Raw genomic sequence first — 24,622 nt, 5'->3', positions numbered from 1 at the left:
TAATAAATGAACACATGTCACCAATATTCTGTTCTTGACACTGGAATCACCATATTATTGGCCCTAAAGATTCTTGTCAAAAGAGGCAGGTTTTAGATAATGTTAAAGGGTCGAGTGCTATACTCCCTCTCATAACCCCTCCACCTGCCTGGTCAACACTCCCAACGGTCATAGACATCTCTGCTTTATTCCTTGAATATCCATATTGTAATAATTGTTAACTATAAATTAAAAAGAAGGACTAAAATAAATGATTCGAAAGTCAAAGATCCATCATTTAAAATGGAAAAAAATGCAAAAAATTCCACATCCATGAGATACATTTATCTACCTCTCAACTTAGTAAAACAAATTTTTCAAAGTCAGTGTACATAGGGTCATCACAGTCATTTGTGATCTGCATAGAGCAATATAAATTATATAAAATTTCTCTAGAGTAAGGTGGTAATACCTAGTATAAGCCTTAATAATTTGCATACTCTTTGAAAAAGAAACTTCACTTCTAGGAATTTATCCTAAGGAAATAATCAGATAACCATGCAAAGTTATATGTTAAGAATGGTCCCAAAAGTATATCTATATAGCAAATTATCTCTTTTTTTTGGCCGAGCCCCTGTGTGACTTGCAGGATCTTAGTTCCCCGACCGGGCCCTGGCAGTGAAAGTGTGAGTCCTAACCACTGGACTGCCAGGGAATTCCCCTATATAGCAAATTATCCAAATGTCCAATAGCATGAGATTAATTAAACATGACCTGGTACAAACCAACAATGGAATATTATAAAGTTGTTTAAATGACTATATAAAATATTATTTAATGGTATGGAAAGATATTCACAGTAAGCAAAAGAAAAACTACAAGGAAAACTACAAAACCATTCCCATTGGTTGTGTTTAAAATGCACTGGAAAAGACTCTTAACTAAATGATAACAATGGCTACCTCTAGGTGGTGGAATTACAAGTGATTTTTTTCTTTTGCTAATGTGACTTTTATAAGTTTTATACATTTTTGTAGTAAAAACAAACCAAACTATGTTAAGGAAGTCAAAAATTCTAGGACTTTGGTAGGCAGCATGCATTACCTCTTTTTCATCCCCAGCCAGGCCTTCCGTGAGAGGAGCGTAAAGGATCAGGTACCCTGACGCTCCAGCCACTGGGTTCCATCTCGCCCTCAGACTGTTCTCAGTCACATCGTACAGTTCGAGGTCAGAAACTATAGGTAAAGAAACTGCAAGAGGAGTTTTTTTTTTAATGGTCAGCCATTTATCAGTGTGCTTGCTTATTTCAAGGTATCTATATGTTAGGGTCTAAAACTAAACATATTTTTCAGATAATTTTTGTCCTTGAATCTGTTCACATTGAAGTGTGAACATATAAGCCCCTTTGGGGAAGGTAAACATAATGAATGTTTAAGAGCAGGAATGACACCTTTTAGCTTCTTATATCTCATTACAGTGATGGGCACAGCTGTCTGGGAGCCAGTCAAGAGTAGGAGACTCTTCTGACCATTGTTTTATACCCATTACCAAGCATAGTGTCTGACCTGCAGCAGCCATTAAAAATAGTTGTTGGGTCACTTAATAGATGACAGAATCAGGGGCTGGATGAACAAATACATGAATAACTAGATACTCATCAACACATTCAATCAGAGACAGTGAGGAGACATGACTGTCGGTAACAGTAGGATTTGAGAACAATAAAATAATCAAGAAACAGGATTTGCCATATTGGAGAGGTAGGGAAACAGGGATTAAGAGTAAATTGCAAGTTCCTGGCTTAAACAATGTCAATAAAAACTATGAAATGTTGTTTTCAAATATAATTCCAGGTCCTGCTTGCACTCCCAACCACAATGCCAAGTTCAGGACTTTGCTTACAGGTGCAGTTCCCTATCATACTTCTATTGGCGTGCCCGTAGTACTTCACTGCACTAATTTGTTTGTATATCCTTGGGTTGCATTTTCTCCTTTGCTAGTCTAAAACTTCCTTAAGGGCAGGGATTGTTGCTAAAAATATTTCTGCAAGGCAGGAGTATTAACAGCTGCCTTACAAATTGCTTTCAGGGATAAATCCAATAACGTGTTGGACGGGGAGTGTAATTATCATACAGCCTGGCACCTTGTTATTGGTCTATCAGAGGCAGAGTTTTTAGATCAACTTTATATACTATCTGTCATGTAATAGGAACTCAATTAATGTTTGAAATAACTAAATGAGGGGGTGATCAAGTTTCTTAAGATTATCTCTTCCCAGGATTCTCAGAACATGTGTGCATGTATATATGTGTGTGATCATGATCTTGCTGAGTTAAGGAATGACTGACTAGTATTCATAAGTTTTAATTACAGTGATACTCATAAAGAAAACAGATGTAATGCACTTTCCCTAATATTCTACTAGGCAGGACAGCTACAGAGCTCCTTCTCTACTTCTAATGACAAATTCAAGCCCACTGCTTAGTTTATAATAAGAATTCACTAAATATTTGTTTATTAAATGAATAACTGTATTTTGCACCCTTCATCGCTTAGAGAGATTTCTCTCTCCTAAACATACCAGAGTTTTATAATATCCCTCCCAATATATGGCACCTGCAAACTGCAAATATAGCATGGACCAGTACTACGTACAGCAACAGTACTACGTATAACAACAGCACAACTAAGCCACCTGAGCAAAGTCATACAGAATCAGAAGTGGGTACAATTCAATACACACGTGTGGTTTCAGTTCCCCGAAGGCCTTCACTAGCAGTGTGAGCGTATATTGCAAAGACTGCTATCTGATATTCGGTTAAAGACATCAAGTTTTTCAATACTGTGGAAGATATGCTTCCATCCACCACCACCTGTTGAAAGAACAGTTTGAGGAATGAGAAAATGGAATATCTCACATGCAGACTGGAAATCCCAAAGCAAAAATATCTCTAGCAAGAACCTTTCATTAAATATTTTCTTATTTGCACCACATCCTCTTTCCCACTGTGGCAGTCAATTCCCCTTGAATTCTCACATGAAGTGACCCACCTTTTAGGAGTATGTCCAAAAGTCCCTTACTAATTCACATCTAATGGAAACTGTGTCATTCCCAAGCTAACGGTTATCCTAATCACATCCACTTAGTAACAGTTGACATGTGATATTTTTCCATGGAGCCTTAGGAAGCATTTAAAAGGTTTATTAGTAATGAAAAAGATAGAGCAATTGGAAGCACTCTGATTTTTTTTTTAAGTCCAGATGACTTAAACCTCTAGAATCTACTCAAACACTGAAAAAAAAAAACAAAAACCAAAAAACATAAATCCTGCCATAATGCAGAAGAAAACTGTGAAACATGCTGAGGTCAGTCAGAGGTTAGAACAACATAAGGTGTTAGCACTTCAAAAGAAGAGAGGGAGGGACTTCCCTGGTGGCTGGTGGGGCGGTGGTTAAGAATCCACCTGCCAATACAGGGGTCACAGGTTTTATCCCTGGTCCAGGAAGATCCCACATGCCGCGGAGCGACTAAGCCTGTGTGCCACAACTACTGAGCCTACGCTCTAGAGCCCGCAAGCCACAGCTACCAAGCCCACGCACCACAACTACTGAAGCCCGCGCACCTAGAGCCCGTGCTCCACAACAAGAGAAGCTACCGCAATGAGAAGCCCGCGCACCGCAACGAAGAGTAGCCCCAACTCAATGCAGCTAGAGAAAGCCCGTGCGCAGCAACGAAGACCCAGCGCAGCCTTAATTAATTAATAATTAAAAACAAAAAAAGGGAGATTTCATCACATTTTAACATAGTCCCTGTATCAGACATGAAATGGGAACCAACCAATCATCTGGCAATAGATGTTCTCTCCCGTGATGGCCAACCCATGAGAAAGGCCAGCCACAGGTGTTTTATTATGGCTTCTCTTTTGCACGAATCTCTGCAAACATCCAGGAAATCCCAAACCCTGGAGGGCTATATGCCCACATTATTTGGAACACACAGACTTCCTTAAGGCAGAAAGTTCAGACCACTCACAAAGTAGAAAAGAAAATATCGGTAGCAAAAGGGGATTCTGGCCAGATAATTAACGACTGATTCCTCTTGCCTTAGAACTCATTAATTTTTAAAATCACAAAAAGGTAAAGTCAAAATAAGTTGTGTTAGAAATGGACACATGACCAGTTCTGAAGGTTCCTTGATGGAGGTAAGAGGAGAGGATGTAAATACCATAACCTAGAGAGATAGAAGAACAACATAGACACATGGAAACGTATTTCAGTCAAATAATTTTAAATGCTTGTGACAGATAATCTCCTTATATACACATTTCTGTCTTGTCTTCACTACCGTACAAGAATTGAGAGAATGAAAATAATGGTTAGAAAATACTGTCTCCTCATTACCTCTTCTGGTTTTCCACCCCTGGCAGGATAATACACGACTCTGTATTTTTCCACTTTTCCTGGGGCATGAGTCCAGTTTACCATAAAGCTCCTGGCAGTGACTTCAGAAGTAATCAGTTCTGTAGGTGGCCCAGTGGTGGCAAGGGCTGAGGCTAAATTTTAAAGAAACACATAAAATGAGCCTCTTTCCCATAGTTATTTCCTATGAACCTAGGAAACTCCACTAGTCAGAAATGATTGTTGATTCTATGCTGCCTCTAAGATTTTCATCTCTAGATAAATTAATTCAGTAATTCATTACAGGCATACCTCAGAGATATTGTGGGTTCAGTTCCAGACCTCTGCAATAAAGCAAGTCACACAATTTTTTTGGTTTCCCAATACATATAAAAGTTATGTTTACCTTATACTGTAGTCTATTAAGTGTGCAATTGCATTACGTCTAAAAAAACCCAATATACATACCTTAATTTAAAAATAATGCTTTTGAAAAAAGTGGCACCAATAGACTTGCTCGACACAGGGTTGTCACAAACGTTCAGGCTGTAAAAAACACAATATCTGCAAAGCGCAATAAAGCGAAGCACAACAAAACAAGGTATGCCTGTACAACATTTGTTTATTGAAACATCTGTCTATGAGGTACCAATCACTATGCTAGGTTCTGAGGATACAACCTTAAATAAGACATAGCCCTTGACTCTAAGGAACTTTCTTGCTGTAGAATAGTAAAAAAACAAAAACAAAAACACAACATTGAGTTTGTATCTAAAGGTACTCTTCTGAGCTTTTTAGAAGTATTACCTCATTTAATTCTCAATAGTTGCTATTATCGTTCCCATGTTGTAGGTGAGAAAACCAAGTCAGAATGATGTGAAATAACTTGCCCAAGTCACACTATTAGTGAGTATCAGAGATGAGATTGATTCCACAGCTTCTTGACACAAGAGAGAGCCTGTGTTTTTATGCAACAGAGGGTACCGCCTCTATACTGAAGACTTCAACAAATGGCCAGTATTTAAAAGTAAAAAGAGAAGAAAAAGCAACTAATATATACTGAATGTCCACTATAAGCTAAACATCATGTTAGCACTTTGTGTGTGTTATATACATGTTAAAACAATGAGTCTGTAAAAGATTTGGGACATGTAAAGTTTAAAGTCCTTGAACTTTAGGATTTATTATCTGCCCGGGGCATTTACTTAAAGGGACTTTAGTAGCTATAACAATGGGGAAAAAAACATAGTTATGGAACGATAACTATGACCAGGTACTTTATTACATGTTTTATCAGCAACCACATGTAGAATTTTTTGTGGGTAAAAATGGGCTCTAAAGTCATCTCATCAAGCACCACAGAGAAATTTATTCAGGAAGCTACTACTTGGCTGCCCAACCTAGTCCCAAGAGTTCTAGTCCAGGGAAAGAGGAATGATGGAAGAGAGAAGGACATGTAGCCAAATAGAATCATTCCACACCCTGGGTACAGTAAAGGCAGGAAATAAAACCAAATTCTTAAAGCAAGATCTGGATATTACCTTCTTCTCAGATCACATCCCTATTAACCAGGTGTAACCTGTAGACCAATGATATCATGAGGAACAAGGGTTAAAAATTCCATGATGGCTGAGCATCCAGGAAGATAGAGCAGATGTGCTTTTCCCTACTCTTCCCCTCAAGTACAACCAAAATTTCTGGAAATTATGTATAAGACAAGCATAAGACCCTGAAAAGTAAAGGGAAGAAGGTAGATGGGCAAGGGACTGTTGGACCCAGGGAACGGTACAGTGGTGAGTTCCCTGAGTTTCCTTTTGCCTCATGTATCCTAGACATAGAGCTAAAGAATCCAGCCACCTAGAAACACAAACAAATACAGACAAAAATAATCCACTGAAGCCTGCTCTCTCTAGCCAAAGGGCCAGGAAAGGAGCAGCCAGCCAAGACAGAAAACCTTTAGGCAATAACTGCTCTAGTCTAAACAAAAGCCACAGGAAAAAAAACCCCAACTGTGGCCCCATCCCCACTCATACCAGCAAAGGTCAAGTGGGGAGTCAAGACGTCTACCTTTCCTGACTGTAACAGAGTGCCCCAACATTTACCCTCATCCTATCTGAAACCAGGGTGGTAGGAGAAAATGCCAAATAGGGAAAAGAGACAATCATCCCTGACAAGTAGTAACAAATCCTTCCACCTCACTTCCATCTGTGATATATGGGGAAACCACATGAAGAGCTGGGACTTCCACCCCCACCTGGTAGTACTGAGGCACCACTCCCCTTTCCCTCTGGGATGGTATCACAGTGGATCTGGTGGTAAGTCAGTACTTGAAGAAATAAGGCCTGAAAAATTCTCAAATTTGACAAAAGGTGCAAACTATAGATTCAAGAAAATGAGTGTACCCCAAATAGATAGGCCAACAGAAACTCATCCCAAATATACTGTAGTCAGACTTCCTAAAACTAAACTCAAAGAAAAAAATGTAAAAGGAATGGGAAAGAAATGACACCCACCTTATTTTTAGGGGGACCTTTTTTAATGACAGCAGATTTCTCATCAGAAACCATGGAGCCCAGAAGAAAGTGGCATAACATTTTCCAAATATTCAAAGAAAAAAGCTGTCAACGAAAACTCTATCTAACAAAAAATATCTTTTAGGAATGAAGGGAAAATCAAATCAGTCTCAGATAAAGTAAAATTAAATAAGAATTTTTCACCAATGGACCTATCCCAAAAGAAGGACTAAAGGAGGTTCTTTAAACAGAATAACAAAAAGAAGGACTTCTGGGACTGCAGAAAGGAAGAAAGAATGAGAGAAAGCATAAAAGTATGGGTAAATATAATACAGTTTACTTCTCCTCTCAAGTTTCCTAAATTATGTTTTGTGGTTGAAGAATTATAACAGTTTCTGATGTGGTTCAACATTTTTGGAGAGGACATATTTAAGACAATTGTATTACACACAGATATGGTAAAGGGACTTGAGGGAGGTAAGGTTTCATCACTTCACTCAACCGGGTATAATATCAACATCAGCAGACTGGGATAAGTCATGTTTATATAATATAATAACTAGAGTAACCACTAAAAGAGATAAACAAAGAGATTCCATCAAAAACATCATAAATGAATCAAAATGTAGTTCTAAAAATGTTTAAGTAACCCACGGGAAAAAAAGATAAAGAAAACAGAGATGTGAAAACCAGAGAGAACAAACTGAAAAAAATAAATAAATAAAAATTAAAAAGCAGGTTTAACCTCAAACATATCAATAATTACATTAAATAAAAATGGCCTAAGCATACCAATTAAAAGGAAGAAATTATCAGAGTGGATTTAAAAATGTGATCAACTATATGCTATCTACATGAAATCCACTTCAAATATGATATAGGAAGGTTGAAAGTAAATAGATTTAAAAAATTATATTATGTAAACATTAATCAAAAGGGAGTAGAAATGACTGTATTAATATAAGATAAAGTAGACTTCAGAACAAAGAAAATTACCTGAGACAGACATTACATAATGATAAATCGTTAATCAACCCAGAAATCCTAGCATTCTAAATGTATATGCACCAAAAAAAGAGTTGCAAAACATATAAAGTAAAAACTGATAGAACTGAAAGAAAAAACAGACAAATCCACAATTTTAGATGGATATTTAACATCTCTCTCTCTCTCAACTATTGATAAGACAACAAAACAAAACAATCAGCAAGGATATAAAACTCAACAAGACCATCAACCAACAGGATCTAGTCAAAACTTATAGAACATTGCATGTGACAACAGCAGAATACACATCCATTTCAAGCACCTACAGAGCATATACCAAGATAAACCACATCCTGGGCCAAAAAACAAACCTCAGAAAATTTAAAACAATGGAAATCATACAGAGTGTGTTCTCTGATGACAATGAAATAAAATTAGACACCAATAACAGAAAGATAACATAAAAAAGCCCAAGCACTTGGAAACTATGAATAACACACTTCTAAATAATCAATGGGTCAGAGAGGACATGTCAAGACTAAAAAATATTTTAAATTGAATTAAATACAACATATCAAAATTTAGGGACATTGCTAAAGCAGTGCTGAGAAGGAAATTTAAAGCATTTAAGTAATTACATTATAAAAGAGAAAGCATCTCAAATCAATAATCTAAGAGTCCATCTAAAGAATCTAGAAAAGTGAAAGCAAAATAAACCCAAAACAAGCAAAGTGAAGAAAATGAAAGAGCAGAAATCAATGAAATAAAAAAAAGAAGAAAAATAAAGAAGTTCTATGAAACCAAGAACCAGTTCTTTGAAAAAAATGCAAACATCTAGCAAGCATGAAAGAAAAATTTAAAAAGAGAAGACAAAAATTACCAATATCTTGGAGGAAACAGGAGCTATCACTATGGACCCTGCAGACATCAAAAGAATAAGGGAATACTATAAACCACTCTACACACATGAATTCTACAAGTTCTAGGAAATGGACCAATCACTTGAAAAGCAGACGCTTTCCCTCTAAGATGGCGAATAAGGCAACAATACTCATTCTCATCACATTTAACACAATATTAGAAGTTTTAGCCAGTGAAATAAGGCAACAAAAGGAAATAAAAACCACAGAAATCAAAAGGAAAGAAATAAAACTATCACTATTTCCAAATAATATGACTTTCTACATAGAAAATCTCAAAAAATCTAGAGAAAAACTCCTATAAATAATTAATTATTTCAAATAATAGGGTCAGCAGATACAAGGTAAATATACAAAAATATAATTATATCTGTATATACTAGCAATGAAAATGTGAACACCACAATTAAAAACACAACTAAAATTTCTCAAAATAAAATTAAATACTAAATGTAAGTAGAACAAAACCTATATAGAACTTGCATCCTAAAAATTACAAAATGCTGATGGAGAACTCAGAGAATATCTAAACAAATGGAGGGATTTGCCATGTTCATGGATTAGAAGAATCAACAGATTAAAGATGTCAATTATTCCTAAGTTGATATTTGATAATTGAAAATTGATTTAATGCAATTCCTATCAAAATTCCAATAAGCCTTTTTGTAGAATGAAAATTATTCTAATATTTATATTAGATTATTATATAAATTAAATATAAAATATTATATAAGTATTATATAAATATATAAATATTATTCTAACACATGGATGATAAGGAAGTATAATAGCAAAAACAATTTTGAAAAAGAATAATCAAACAGGAGAACTCAGTCTATCCAATCTTAAGACTTACTACATAGCTACAGTAAATCAAGACTGTATGACATTGGAAGGGGGTTAGACACATAGACCAAATGGAAAAGAAAAGAGAACCAAGATATAAACACACACAAATGTCTCCAACTGATACTCAACAAAGTTGCAAGGTAATTTCAATGGCAGAAATACAGCCTTTTAAGCAAGTACTGCTGGAATCTTAAACTAAACTTCAAATCCTTTACAAAAAATTAACTCACATCATAGATTTAAATGTAAAATATAAAACTTTTGGGAAAAAAATAAAAAGGAAAATCTTTGGGAATCTAACACCAGGTAAAGAGTTCTTAGACTTGACATGAAAAGCACTAATCATAAAATGGAAAACAGATAAACTGGACTTCATCAAAATTTAAAACTTTTGTTCTGCAAAAGACCTTGTTAAACAGATAAAAAGATAAGCAACAGATTGAGAAAAAATATTTACAAACCACATATCCAACAAAGGATTATTACCTAAAATATAAAGAATTCTCAAAGCTCAACAGATAAAAACTAACACAAAAAACAACCCCCAAAAAAGTCCAGTTAGAAAATGGGCAAGGGAGGGGCGGCTTCAAGATGGTGGAGGAGTAAGACGTGGAGATCATCTTCCTCCCCACAAATACATCAAAACTATATCTACACATGGAACAACTCCTACAGAACACCTACTGAATGCTGGCAGAAGACCTCAGATTTCCCAAAAGGTATAAGACGCTCTCAGGCGACCTACACACAGAGGCGGGGCAAATCCAAAGCTCAACCCCAGGAGCTGCGTGAACAAAGAAGAGAAAGGGAAATTTCCCCCAGCAGCCTCAGGAGCAGTGGATAAAATCTCCACAATCAACTTGATGTACCATGTATCTGTGGAATACCTGAATAGACAATGATTCATCCGAAAATTGAGGCGGTGGACTTTGGGAGCAACTGTAGACTTGGGGTTTGCTTTCTGCATCTAATTTGTTTCTGGTTTTATGTTTATCTTAGTTTAGTATTTATAGCTTATTATCAATGGTAGATTTGTTTAATGATTTGGTTGCCCTCTTCCTTTTTAATTTTGTTATATATATATATATATTTCATTTTCCTTGTTCTCCTTTTTGAGTGTGTATGTGTATGCTTCTTTCTGTGATTTTCTCTGTATAGCTTTGCTTTTGCCATTTGTCCCAGGGTTCTGACTGTCCTTTTTTCTTTTTTTTCAGTATACTCTTTAGCACTTGTTACCATTGGTGGATTTGTTTTTTGGTTTGGTTGCTCTCTTCATTCTTTCTCTCTTTTTTAAAACTATTTTTTATTTTTTTATTTTTAATAAAGTTTTTCTATTTTAATAACTTTATTTTATTTTTTTATTTTTTTCTATCTTTCTGTTTCTCCCTTTTCCTCTGAGCTGTGTGGCTGACAGGGTCTTGGTGCTTTGGCCAGGTGTCAGACCAGAGCCTCTGAGGTGGGAGGCTGAGTTCAGGACATTGGTCCAGTAGAGACCTCCCGGCCCCTCATAATATTAAATGGTGAAAGCTCTCCCAGAGATCTCCATATCAACGCTAACACCTAGCTCCATTCAATGACCAGCAAGCAACAGTTCTGGACACCCTATACCAAACAACTAGCAATACAGGAACACAACACAATCCATTAGCAGAGAGGCTGCTTAAAATAATAATAAATTCACAGACACCCTAAAACACACAACTGGAAGAGGTCCTGCCCATCAGAAAGACAAGATCCAGCCTCATCCACCAGAACACAAGAACCAGTCCCCTCCACCAGGAAGTCTACACAACCCACTGAAACAACCTTACCACTGGAAGCAGACACCAAAAACAACAGGAAATACGAACCTGCCACTTGCAAAACAGAGACCCCAAAAATGGTAAGTTAAGCAAAATGAGAAGACAGACAAATACACAGCAGATAAAGGAGCAAGGTAAAAACCCACCAGATCAAACAAATGAAAAGGTAATAGGCAGTGTACCTGAAAAAGAATTCTGAGTAATGATAGTAAAGATGAGCCAAAATCTTGAAAATAGAATGGAGAAAATACAAGAAACGTATAACAAGGAATAGAAGAACTAAAGAGCAAACAGAGAGTGATGAACAACACAATAAATGAACCTAAAACCTTTCTAGAAGGAACCAATAGCAGAATAACTGAGGCAGAAGAAGGGATAAGTGATCTGGAAGACAAAAGAGTAGAAATACCTAAGGCACAGAAAAATAAAGAAAAAAGAATGAAAAGAATTGAGAACAATCTCAGAGACCTCTGGGAAAATATTAAATGCACCAACATTTGAAATATAGGGATCCCAGCAGAAGAAGAGAAAAAAAAAGGGACTGAGAAAATATTTGAAGAGATTATAGTTGAAAACTTCCATAACATGGGAAACAGTCAATAAATCCAAGGAGAAACATGACAAGACACATATTAATCAAACTATCAAAATTTAAATACAAAGAATAAATCTTAAAAGCAGCAAGGGAAAAACAGCAATTAACATACAAGGGAATCCCCATAAGGTTAACAGCTGATCGTTCATCAGAAACTCTGCAAGCCAGAAGGGAGTGGCAGGAAATATTTAAAATGATGAAAGGGAAAATGCTACAACCAAGATTACACTACACAGCAAGAATTTCTTTCAGATTAGACGGAAAAATTAAAACCTTTACACAGAAGCAAAAGCTAAGATATTTCAGAACACCAAACCAGCTTTAAAACAAATGCTAAAGAAACTTCTCTAGGCAGGAATCAAAAGAAAGGGAAAAGACCTACAATAACAAACCCAAAACAATTAAGAAAATGTTATTAGGGACATACATATCGATAACTACCTTAAATGTAAATGGATTAAATGCTCCAACCAAAAGACATAGACTGGCTGAATGGATACAAAAATAAGACCTATATATATGCTGTCTACAAGAGACCCACTTCAGAACTAGGGACACATACAGACTGAAAGTGAGGGGATGGAAAAAGATATTCCATGCAAATAGAAATCAAAAGAAAGCTGGAGTAGCAATTCTCATATCAGACAAAATAGACTTTAAAATAAAAACTATTACAAGAGACAAAGAAGGACACTAAATAATGATCAAGGGATCAATCCAAGAAGAAGATAAAACAATTGTAAATATATATGCACCCAACATAGGAGCACCTCAATACACAAGGCAAATGTTAACAGCCATAAAAGGGGAGACTAACAGAACACAATCATAGTAGGGGACATTAACACCCCACTTTCACCAATGGACAGCTCACCCAAAATGAAAATAAATAAGGAAACACAAGCTTTAAATGATACATTAACAAGATTGACTTAATTGATATTTATAGGTTATTCCACTCAAAAACAACAGAATACAATTTCTTCTCAAGTGCTCATGGAACATTTTCCAGGATAGATCATATCTTGGGCCACAAATCAAGCCTTGGTAAATTTAAGAAAATTGAAATCATATCAAGTATCTTTTCTGACCACAGCGCTATGAGATTAGATATCAATTACAGGGAAAAAATACAAACACATGCAGGCTAAACAATATACTACTGAATAACCAAGAGACCACTGAAGAAATCAAAGAATAAATCAAAAAATACCTAGAGACAAATGATAATGAAAACATGACTACCCAAAACCTAAGGCATGCAGCAAAAGCGGTTCTAAGAGGGAAGTTTATAGCAACACAATCCAACCTCAAGAAACAAGAAACATCTCAAATAAACAACCTAACCCTATACCTAAAGCAATTATAGAAAGGAGAACAAAAACCCTCAAAGTTAGAAGGAAAGAAATCATAAAGATCACATCAGAAATAAAGGAAAAACAAATGAAGGAAATGATAGCAAAGATCAATAAAACTAAAAGCTGGTTCTTTGAGAAGATAAACAAAATTGATAAACCATAGCTAGATTCATCAAGAAAAAAAGGGAGAGGACTCAAATCAATAGAATTAGAAATGAAAAAGGAGAAGTAACAACTGACGCTGCAGAAATACAAAGGACCATGAGAGATTACTACAAGCAACTATATGCCAATAATATGGACAATCTGGAAGAAATGGGCAAATTCTTATGAAAGCACAACCTGACGAGACTGAAAAAGGAAGAAATAGCAAATATAAACAGACCAACCACAAGCACTGCAATTGAGACTGTGGTTAAAATTCTTCCAACCAACAAAAGCCCAGGACCAGACGGCTTCACAGGCGAATTCTTTCAAACATTTAGAGAAGAGCTAACACCTATCCTACTCAAACTCTTCCAAAATATAGCAGAGGGAGGAACACTCCCAAACTCATTCTACAAGGCCACCACCACCCTGATACCAAAGCAGACAAAGATGCGACAAAAAACAGGAAAATTACAGGCCAATATCACTGATGAACATGGATGCAAAAATCCTCAACAAAATACTAGCAAACAGAACCCAACAGCACATTAAAAGGATCACACCATGATTAAGTGGGGTGTACCCCAGGAATGCAAGGATTCTTCAATATACGCAAATCAATCAATGTGATACACCATATTAACAAACTGATGGATAAAAACCGTATGATAATCTCAATAGATGCAGAAAAAGCTTTAGACAAAATTCAACACCCATTTATGATAAAAACCCTCCAGAAAGTAGGCAGAGAGGGATCTTACCTCAACATAATAACGGCCATATATGACAAACCCACAGCCAACATCGTTCTCAATGGTGAAAAACTGAAACCATTTACACTAAGATCAGGAGCAAGAAAAGGTTGCCCACTCTCACCACTATTATTCAACATAGTTTTGGAAGTTTTAACCAAAGCAATCAGAGAAGAAAAAGAAATAAAAGGAATCCAAATTGAAAATGAAGAAGTAAAACTCACTGTTTGCAGATGACGTGATACTATACATAGAGAATCCTAAAGATGCACCAGAAAACTACTAGAGCTAATCAATGAATTTGGTAGAGTAGCAGGATACAAAATTAATGCACAGAAATCTCTTGCATTCCTATACACTAATGATGAAAAATCTGAAAGAGAAATTAAGGAAACACTCCCATTTACCACTGCAACAAAAAGAATAGAATACAGAGGAATAAACCTACCTAAGGAGATAAAAGACCTGTATGCGTAAACTATAAGACACTGGTGAAAGAAATTAAAGACAATACAAACACATGGAGAGATATATCATGTTCTTGGATTGGAAGGATCAACATTGTGAAAATGACTATACTACCCAAAGCAATCTACAGATTCCATGCAATCCCTACCAAACCACCAATGGCATTTTTCACAGTACTAGAACAATAAATTTCACAATTTGTATGGAAACACAGAAGACCCCGAATATCCAAAACAATCTTGAGAAAGAAAAACAGAGCTGAAGGAATCAGGCTCCCTGACTTCAGACTATACTACAAAGCTACAGTAATCAATGACAAAGCTACAGTAATCATGACAGTATGGTACGAGGTACAAACAGAAATACAGATTTATGGAACAGGATAGAAAGCCCAGCGATAAACCGATGTGCATGTGGTCACCTTATCTTTGATAAAGGAGGCAAGAATATACAATGGAGAAAAGACAGCCTCTTCAATAAGTGGTGCTGGGAAAACTGGACAGCTAAATTAATTTCTAAACAGTGAAATTAGAACACTCCCTAACACCATACACAGAAATAAACTCAAAATGGATTAAAGACCTAAATGTAAGGCCAGACACTATAAACCTCTTAGAGGAAAACATAGGCAGAACACTCTATGACATAAATCACAGCAAGATCCTTTTTGACCCACCTCCTAGAGTAATGGAAATAAAAACAAAAATATATAAATGGGACCTGATGAAACTTGAAAGCTTTTGCACAGCAAAGGAAACCATAAACAGGATGAAAAGACAACCTTCAGAATGGGAGAAAATATTTGCAAACGAAGCAAGTGACAAAGGATTAATCTCCAAAATATACAAGCAGCTCATGCAGCTCAATATCAAAAAAACAAACAACCCAATCCAAAAATGGGCAGAAGACCTAAATAGACATTTCCCCAAAGAAGGTATACAGACTGCCAAGAAACACATTAAAGGATGCTCAACATCACTAATCATTAGAGAAATGCAAATCAAAACCACAAGTGGTATCACCTCACTCCGGTCAGAATGGCCATCTTCAAAAAATCTACCAACAAAAATGCAGAAGATGGTGTGGAGAAAAGGGAACCCTCTTGCACTGTTGGTGGGAATGTAAATGATACAGCCACTATGGAGAACAGTATGGAGGGTCCTCAAAAAAGTAACAATAGAACTACCATATGACCCAGTAATCCTAGTACTGGGCATATACCCTGAGAAAACCATAATTCAAAAAGAGTCACGTACCACCTTGTTCATTGAAGCACTATTTACAATAGCCAGGATATGGAAGCAATGTAAGTGTCCATTGACAGATGAATGGATAAAGAAGATGTGGCACATATATACAATGGAGTATTACTCAGCGTTAAAAAGAAGTGAAATTGAGTTATTTGTAGTGAGGTGGTTGGACCTAGAGTCTGCCATACAGAGTGAAGTAAGTCAGAAAGAGAAAAACAAATACTGTATGCTAACACATATATATGGAATCTAAAAAAAAGCCAAAAAGGTTCTGAAGAACCTAGGGGTAGGACAGGAATAAAGATGCTGACGTAGAGAATGGACTTGAGGACATGGGGAGGTGGAGAGGTAAGCTGGGACGAAGTGAGAGAGTGGCATGGACATATATACACTACCAAATGTAAAATAGATAGCTAGTGGGAAGCAGCCACATAGCACAGGGAGATCAGCTCAGTGCTTTGTGACCACCTAGAGGGGTGGGATAGGGTGGGAGGGAGGGAGACGCAAGAGGGAGGAGGTATGGGGATATATGTATATGTATAGCTGATTCACTTTGTTATAAAGCATAAACTAACACACCATGGTAAAGCAATTATACTCCAATAAAGATGTTAAAATAAATAAATAAATAAAATAAAAATAAATAAAAAAAGAAAACGGGCAAAAGATATGAAGAGATGTTTCATCAAAGAGGATATACAAATAAGCATGTGAAAAGGTGTTCAACTTCACTAGCTATCAGGAAAATGAAAATTAATACCACAATGAGATAGCACTCCACACCTATCAGAATGACCAAAATAAAATATAGTAACAACAAATGTTAGTGACAATGCATAGAAACTGGTTCCCTTATATATTGCTGGTGGGAATGTAGAATGCGACAGCCACCCTGGAAAATTGTTTGGCAGCCTCTTAATTAAAACTAAGCCACACATGCAATTACAATATGATGGAGCAGTTGCACTCCTGGGCATTATCCCAGAGAAATGAAAATTTATGTTCACAGAAGAACCTATACATGAATGTTCATAGCAGCCTTTTTGGTAACAGCCAAAAAGTAGAAAGAACGCAGATGTTTATCAATGTGTGAATTGTTAAACAAAGTGTGGTACATCCATACCATGGAATACAACGCAGCAATAAAAAGGAAAGAGCTACTGATACATGCAACTACTTTGATGAATCTCCAGGGAATAACCCTGAGTGAAAAAAGCCAGTCCTCGTATACATACTTCATAATTCCATTTATATAACATTTCCAAAATTAAAAGTATTTTGAGATGGAGAATAGATTAGTGGTTGCCAGGGGTTAGGAAGATGTTGGAGGCGGGAAGGAATGTGGCTATAGAAGGATAACAGAAATGGTCCTCATGGTGACGTGAATGTTCTGTATCTTGTCTGTATGAACGTCACTTTCCTGACTGTGATATCGTACTGTAGTTTTGTAATATGTTACCATTGAGGGAAACAGGTAAAATATACATGATCTCTTTCTACATTATTTCTTACAAATTCATGTGAATGCGCAATGATCTCAAAATCCAACATTTAATTAAAAAACAAACATGATGGTGTAAATGCAACACCATGGAGATATTATCTAGTAATTTAAAGTATCCCTCCCACAAGCCCATGGAACCTACCAATATACTCCCTTTTCTACTCTGATGATCCCTGTCTTGAGAGCACAAAGGACTGTTTAGTAAGTCGATGTGAAAAATCATAAGAATTTTCATAATCCATGATAGATTTTTGCACAGAGTAATACCCGTATGAGCAGAGTAACTCTGCTCTGTCATTCATTGTACCTTTGATCTCCCTGTCCTGTTCTTCCACCCTGGAGCAGACAGTCCTCGTCAGACTCTCCACAACTGTGTGCATCAGGTCAAATTCGGCGACATTGTACACATGAGTGTTGTCTGGTTCAGAGGCGATCTCCTGCAATTCATTCTCATCCGCGTTTTTCACCCCTGGCATTGAGGACAACAGGGAGGGTCATGACGGTCATGCCCCATTTGAAAAAGCAACTGCAGTGACCCCGACCTGCACCCATCAGTCTCCACCTGTACTTTAAGAGTACAGGCATATCTCATGTCAGATTGTTTTTTAAATTCACTTTCAAAGTCATTTTTATTTTATTTTTGAATTTTTATGATTTTTTGGCCTCACCGTTCGGCATGTGGGATCTTAGTTCCCCAACCAAGGATTGAACCTGTACTCCCTGCAGTGGAAGGGCTTGTCCTAACCACTGGACCACCGGGGAATTCCCTCAAGATCATTTTTAAATGATTAAGTCTTAATTTTGTTCAGTACATCTTAAAGGAAGATGTATTGATGAAACTAACTTCTGTCTTTCATAAATATTGCAGAAGCAATAGTAATTAAACCAGTACTCGACACTATCCGAACTTCAGGTTTAAATTTTTATAAAATTAGTTTACTTAAATTGAGACAGAAAATCCTTGGCCCTCTTGGAATTTTCTAGTCTATCTTAGCCATGGATACTAACAGTTAGAGTGTGCTTACTATGCCCCAAGCACTTCAATGTTTTCTATATATTAACACATTTAATCTTCACAACCAATCCTATGAGTTTGGCGTTACTGTTTCTCCCATTTTACAGATGCCTAAGCTGATGCAGAGAGAGGTTGATTCACTTGCTCAAGGAAGCACAACCAGTAAGTATACAGCTGGGGTTTCACCCAGGCAGTCTAGATCCAAAGTCATATGCTCTTAACTACTATCTCAAGCTGCCTCTCAGAAGATTACACATTAAAATGAGTAAATATTTACCAGTGAAATTAGAAATAGAAAAAGGGAGGCACAGGATTCGGTGTCATGGGTGTAAAGGTAGATTTCTCTTCCCCAGGTTTCAGTAAACAAGGAGCATTTCTTTAAAAATCCCAGTCATTGCAATTATCTAAGGATGTTAAAAAGGGGTACTACGGGCTTCCCTAGTGGCGCAGTGGTTGAGAGTCCGCCTGCCAATGCAGGGGACACGGGTTCGTGCCCCGGTCCGGGAAGATCCCACATGCCGCGGAGCGGCTGGGCCCGTGAGCCATGGCCGCTGAGCCTGCGCGTCCGGAGCCTGTGCTCCGCAATCGGAGAGGCCACAACAGTGAGAGGCCCGCGTATCGCAAAAAAAAAAAAAAAAAAAAAGGGGGTACTACGGAAGCAAGGAAGAGAGATTACCTGGGGCAACATTAATTACTTCTTAGGTGCCCAGCTGTGCCATTTAATTTATCTGCCAACCTCAACAGATTGAGTAACAAAGCATCGGTTGTTTCTGAACTATTTGCTTTAGGGGGTTATAAGATAATAAATACTACTGATTTTCAGGTAATTCCCAGAGAAAAAGTCCAAATCACATCTGAATGAGTTCACTTAAACTCATCCATTCATCATTAACGAGACCACAGAATGGAGAGTAAACACATAAAAATTAAATCAATCTCTCTAATGTTCCTTGTCTGACGGACCTCTACAATAACTTTTAAAATGCATAGCTGGATCTGTGTCCACAATAGCAAAATAACAGTGCATGCTGAAGCAATGAGCTTAATGTCAATAATACATTTCATGGCATTTAGTTAAAACCAACAAGTTTGGGTCATTTAAGCATATTCTAGAGAAGATAAACCCCAAATCTCTCTTTCTCTCTCACCTTTCCAAACAAAACAGTCTGTTGTAAAGAGCACGGAAAAGTGAGGAAATGGTAATCATGACTTGGATGGAATTTGTTTTGCAAGGATTTTGCCTTGTTCATATTTATGCTACAGCACCCACCAAAATGCCTGCCACCCAGCAAAGAAGCAAATACTTCTCGAATGAAACATTCTATAAACCACATTTTGAGTAACAAATCTAGCAACGAGTCAGAGGAATTGTCTCTATTTTTTTTTTTTTTGGTCAGTCTCTACTAAATAGAAGGCCTTCCTATCGCCAAAGAAAATGTAAATAATTTAATCAAGAGCAAAATTGCATCAACTAAATATTTTGCAGTTATTCTGAGTGTGTGTCATACATATTCTTCCCACAAACCGATACCTTATAAAGGGTTATTTTCAGATAAATAATACTGCATATCTATAATTCTTTGCTTTCTTAACTACAAGACCTTAATTCCTTGAAAATGATAAATTGGTTTCTCTCTACACTATCAGAGAAGAGATAGCTATAAAGTGATACTAAAGAGAAAAGTCTTGACTAATTAAATGGTAGCAAATATGTACCTAACCTTTGCACTTTATGCTTTTCACAACATTTTGTGTGTGGTATCTCACCTAGAGATCCTCACACCATAAGATCCATCAGTTCCATCACTTCCATTTTTAATGTAAGGAAGTTGGGCTCAGATCAAATGACTGGCTATGACTAGAGCTAAGGGGGAAAAAGGCCGGGGAGAGGCGGAGGGATAAATTGGGAGATTGGGATTGACATATACACACTACTATCTATAACATAGGTAATTAATAAGGACCTACAGGATAGCACAGGGAACTCTACTCAATACTCTGTAATGACCTATATGGGAAAAGAATCTAAAAAAGAGTGGATATATGTACATGTATAACTGATTCACTTTGCTGTACAGCAGAAACTAACACAACATTGTAAATCAACTATACTCCAATAAAAAAAAAAAAAAGACTTGAAAGTGTTCAGGTCTCCTGGCTTTCAGTGGAGCGTAGTTTGCATCATATATAGTTTTAAGTGGTCGTGTCTGTGTGTCCATTGTTGAAACAGGACCATAATTAACAAATACCTATGGCAAACAGTTCTACACCAGATTCACGAAGGTTTCTGGATGGTGGAATGATATCATCTTGGGATTTTCCATCTGTGATTAAAATGCCAATTTTGGACACTCCAGTCCTCGCTCCCGCTTCTGGTTTAAAGCTGTTTTCAAAGATGTAGTTCAAAGCAAGACCTAGGAGAAAACAAAAAAAAATAAACACAAACCAACCATCTCTAATAAAAAGCCTTCCAATTCTGCAAAATGTAACCACAAGATGAGTAACTTAGAACGTTAAAAGAGTTTTTATTAGATGTGCAATTTCATCTTCATTTTTACAATAAACTATTCTTTGACAGAGCTGATGAAAAACTAAAATCCACCAAAACAGAGGTAATAAAAAATAGCTGAATAGTGCATCATTTCTGAAACTAACATTCACAAAGAACACTGAATTCATATCAAATGTATATTGACAGACCTGTGTACAAGAAAATCTAAACCTTTATAATTAAGGATGAAGCAAGAATACCCACACAGAAGCAAATGTCCCAAATATCATCACTACATTTTCAATTTTGTTCATGATGATCTAAAAAACCCCACAAATTCTCCTTCTCTGTTTTATAGAGGTAGAAGGGGCAGATCTAAAACGATAGTTGAACTCCTGCCTTTTGAGTGTGACACTTTTCACCCAGAAAAAATAAATACCAAATATTGTTATAGGATTTGTGCTTAATAAAGTTTTGTTGTATTAACAAAAAACTTGTTAGATTAAACCTCCAATTGGCAAAGCAGTTATCAGGATTTCAGTGGTTTACTTAAAATTCAATGACAGCATCTCTATTATTTAAACCGAGCATCCACATTGTGGGCCCACAGAGGGAAATAGCATGTATTAGGGTTAAAACCTGTGATAACTCTTTGTGGTTGGGTCATGGATAATTGTAATCTAAATATTCTTACATTACAGTTGTTCCTTGGTATACACAGGGCGATTGGTTCTAGGACCCCCTGTGACACCCAAATCCATGGATACTCATGTCCCCCATATAAAATGGAGTAGTATTTGCATACAACAAACGTGCATCCTCCCGGATACTTTAAGTCATCCCTAGATTACTCATAATACCTAATACAATGTAAATTGCCTGTAAATAGTTACCAGCATGCGACAAATTTAAGTTTTGCTTTTGGGAAATTTCTGGAATTTTTTTCCAAATATTTCTGATCCCTGGTTGGTCGAATCTGCAGATGCTAAGGGCCGATTATACTAATTTATCAAAAATACCGGTGAGCCAAAGCTCCATAAATATTTCCATGATAACTACTGATTGCAGAATAAGGGTAAAGAAAATATCTTCCTTGAAAATTGGTAGAAATTTTTTTTTATTTAATTGACAGCATGACTGGAGGAAAAACAGGTGAAGAGGAAGAAAAATGAACTGACAAAGGTGAAGACAGCTACTAAAGCCCGTCAGTGTCAGGGACTGCTCGGTTCTCTTCTAGTTCAACCAAGCCCTTCCTGGGACATTATATTCACATAGCAAAAGGGATGAGATGTCTAGGTTTTAACTCTTAATGCTAGGTTTGAGAAAAGAGCCATCTAAGAACTTTATATGCTAGTTTGGTTTAAAAATACTATGCTAAGACATGCAAAGTGGCAAAACGAAGTAATCAAACTATTCTTCAGCAAGATATGTTGCTCAAAAATTGTGGACTAGACAAAAACATACCTGTTAGTGTATTTCCTCCCTTGTATGGTAGATTTCGGACAGCTTCGATCACCTCATCTTTTGTGTTGAAAGCATTCAAGTGCCATTCTATTCTGGGATCGCCGCTATACTGTGCAAGACCTGGAAAAGGAAGATGAGAAAGCCCACCCAGAAATGATGGGTTACTCAAAGATCTAGTGGACCATTCCAGAAACTAGAATGACGAAGGGCCTAATCTTTGCAACATTTTTTTCTCTGCCTCACTATGTACTTTCAAAATGAGTTCTTGACATCAATTTAAGGAATTTTCAACATAGCTGGGAGCTGAAGGAATGTACATATTTTCTAGCCATCTAGAAGTGAGCACCCAATCAGGTACTTAGCGTTTTTTTTTTTAAAGTCTGATCATGTTTGTAGATAAAAGGTCTAGATTTATTTAATTTTTTTTATTGAGGTAACATTGGTATATAACATTATACCAGCTTCATGTGGACAACATTATATTTTGACTTCTGTATACATTATAGTGTTTGTTTTTGGGTTTTTTTCCCAAAGGAATGAGTTTTCTTTATGGCTATTTGGAAGGGAAACTAGGAGACTTTATATAATAAAATGGATATGTTGCTCAATGATTTACACCTTTTATTTTGCTTTTTATCTCAGCTAGAATTAATTTGGCAAAGATTATCTTGTACTATAAAACATTTCCCAATTGTTAAACATTTCACTGGATTCAGCTGTGTTTTTTTTAAATAAAAAGAAAACTCTTACCTGATAAATTCTTAAACAAATGACAACTTTCAAATTATTATTACTATTAGGCAGAGAAGATTTTGGCTTTCCAGAAAATTGAAATGTGTTCAATAATTAATTGAGTGACACTGTCATTAGCAAAAATTAGTAGAAATAAATATTTATTGATGCAAACTTGCCCTTTTGGGAATATCACTATTGTTAAACCTGTAATTCTGAAAACCATTTGGTAAAGAATCTTTGAAATTTCTTAAGAAGCTTCCTGGTGGTTTTACACTGGCAGCAGACTGCTGTTAACGGTAGAAGATGTACCAATTCGTGTCTTCTCGGAGCCCACGTCGAATGCTGTAACCAGGTTTTCCAAAAAAGACCGAACCAGTCTGAAGTTGAATCTTCCAATGCTCCATGAGCCATCAACCAGAATTATAATATCAGCAACAGCTGGAGTTTGACAGAAAAATTTCACTTCTGCAAAGTACAGACCAAAAAAGTATCCGTGTTACTGTTGGAACTTTTAAAAGAGTGAGTTTAAGTCTTTCAGATAATTTGGTGCTAAGAATACAATAAAGTTTCCATTAAAGCAACCATATTTTTATAACCATTCTTTTAAATGCATTTTTACCAGGAAAAAAAGTGTGGTAACGGCTGGCAGCGGAGTCAATGTTCTGGAAATAGCAAAACACTGGCAGGTTGACACCATCTTGGCAACTCAAGCCTTCTGCATAGTTTAAAAAGTAGTGTCTGTGCAAAAGCATCCAGTTTTGGGTTTTAGTCTGTAGCTTCTTTCCAGGAAAGGTCTTAGCAACACCCATGTAGGAGAGTCAACAGGGATGGGAAGATAGGAAGCAGAGAGGCGGCTCTCCCATTCTGATAAGTCTATGCTAGAGGAAGTCAGTCACAAGAGAAGAAAACATGGGCTTCCTGAATTCAGGGAAAAGGCAGGGCCATGCGTTTAATCTAAGAAAGGTACACAGACCTTTGCTAAAATAGGAAGGGTTTGTGCAAGAAGAAAATTGGAAAAGAGCCCAAGAATTTCCCCGAATTCAAATCTTTTTACATATTGTATCTATGTAACAGTAAGATTTTATCCCAGAAGTCATTTAAGTAATTGATATTTTAAATTAAGTTTCAGAATAAGCATCTAGAAAAGGATGCCTGGTGGCTGGAGTGGCACTACCTTAAGCTTTGCCCTCAGGGAAAGTCCTAGCCCACAGTGATTGCGGGCAAGATGTGAAGGGCAAACAGCTGTCTTTGCAATAAAGGGGGTAGGTCTGTGCTGGATGAGGTGAAAACCACCACTTACATTCACACAGAGCCAGAATACTAGAATATTCTTAATGGGTTTAAGAATCCTTAAAAATGTCACAGTATTGTCAGCATCTTTACCAGCAGTGCTTT

General features: G+C 36.6%; 1 protein-coding gene across 1 annotated transcript in view; it reads right to left on the bottom strand.

Moving 5' to 3' along the window:
* COL14A1 (collagen type XIV alpha 1 chain) overlaps positions 1–24,622 on the bottom strand; it is a gene marked incomplete at its 3' end in the record, with an annotated part of 266,456 nt that overhangs the window by 155,269 nt on the left and 86,565 nt on the right. Inside the window, exons 8-14 of the mRNA XM_082858482.1 lie at positions 23,537–23,692; positions 22,493–22,612; positions 20,787–20,951; positions 17,830–17,991; positions 4,381–4,532; positions 2,723–2,852; positions 1,084–1,229 (exon numbers count right to left, since the gene is read on the bottom strand). Coding sequence (XP_082714608.1) covers positions 1,084–1,229; positions 2,723–2,852; positions 4,381–4,532; positions 17,830–17,991; positions 20,787–20,951; positions 22,493–22,612; positions 23,537–23,692 — 1,031 coding nt within the window. The remainder of the gene's footprint in view (positions 1–1,083; positions 1,230–2,722; positions 2,853–4,380; positions 4,533–17,829; positions 17,992–20,786; positions 20,952–22,492; positions 22,613–23,536; positions 23,693–24,622) is intronic.

The sequence above is a fragment of the Leucopleurus acutus genome (assembly GCF_964270905.1).
Source record: "Leucopleurus acutus genome assembly, chromosome: 17".
Lineage (NCBI taxonomy): Eukaryota > Metazoa > Chordata > Mammalia > Artiodactyla > Delphinidae > Leucopleurus > Leucopleurus acutus.
The sequence above is the reverse complement of the archived record's forward strand: the minus strand, read 5'-3'. Positions and strand labels throughout refer to the sequence as shown.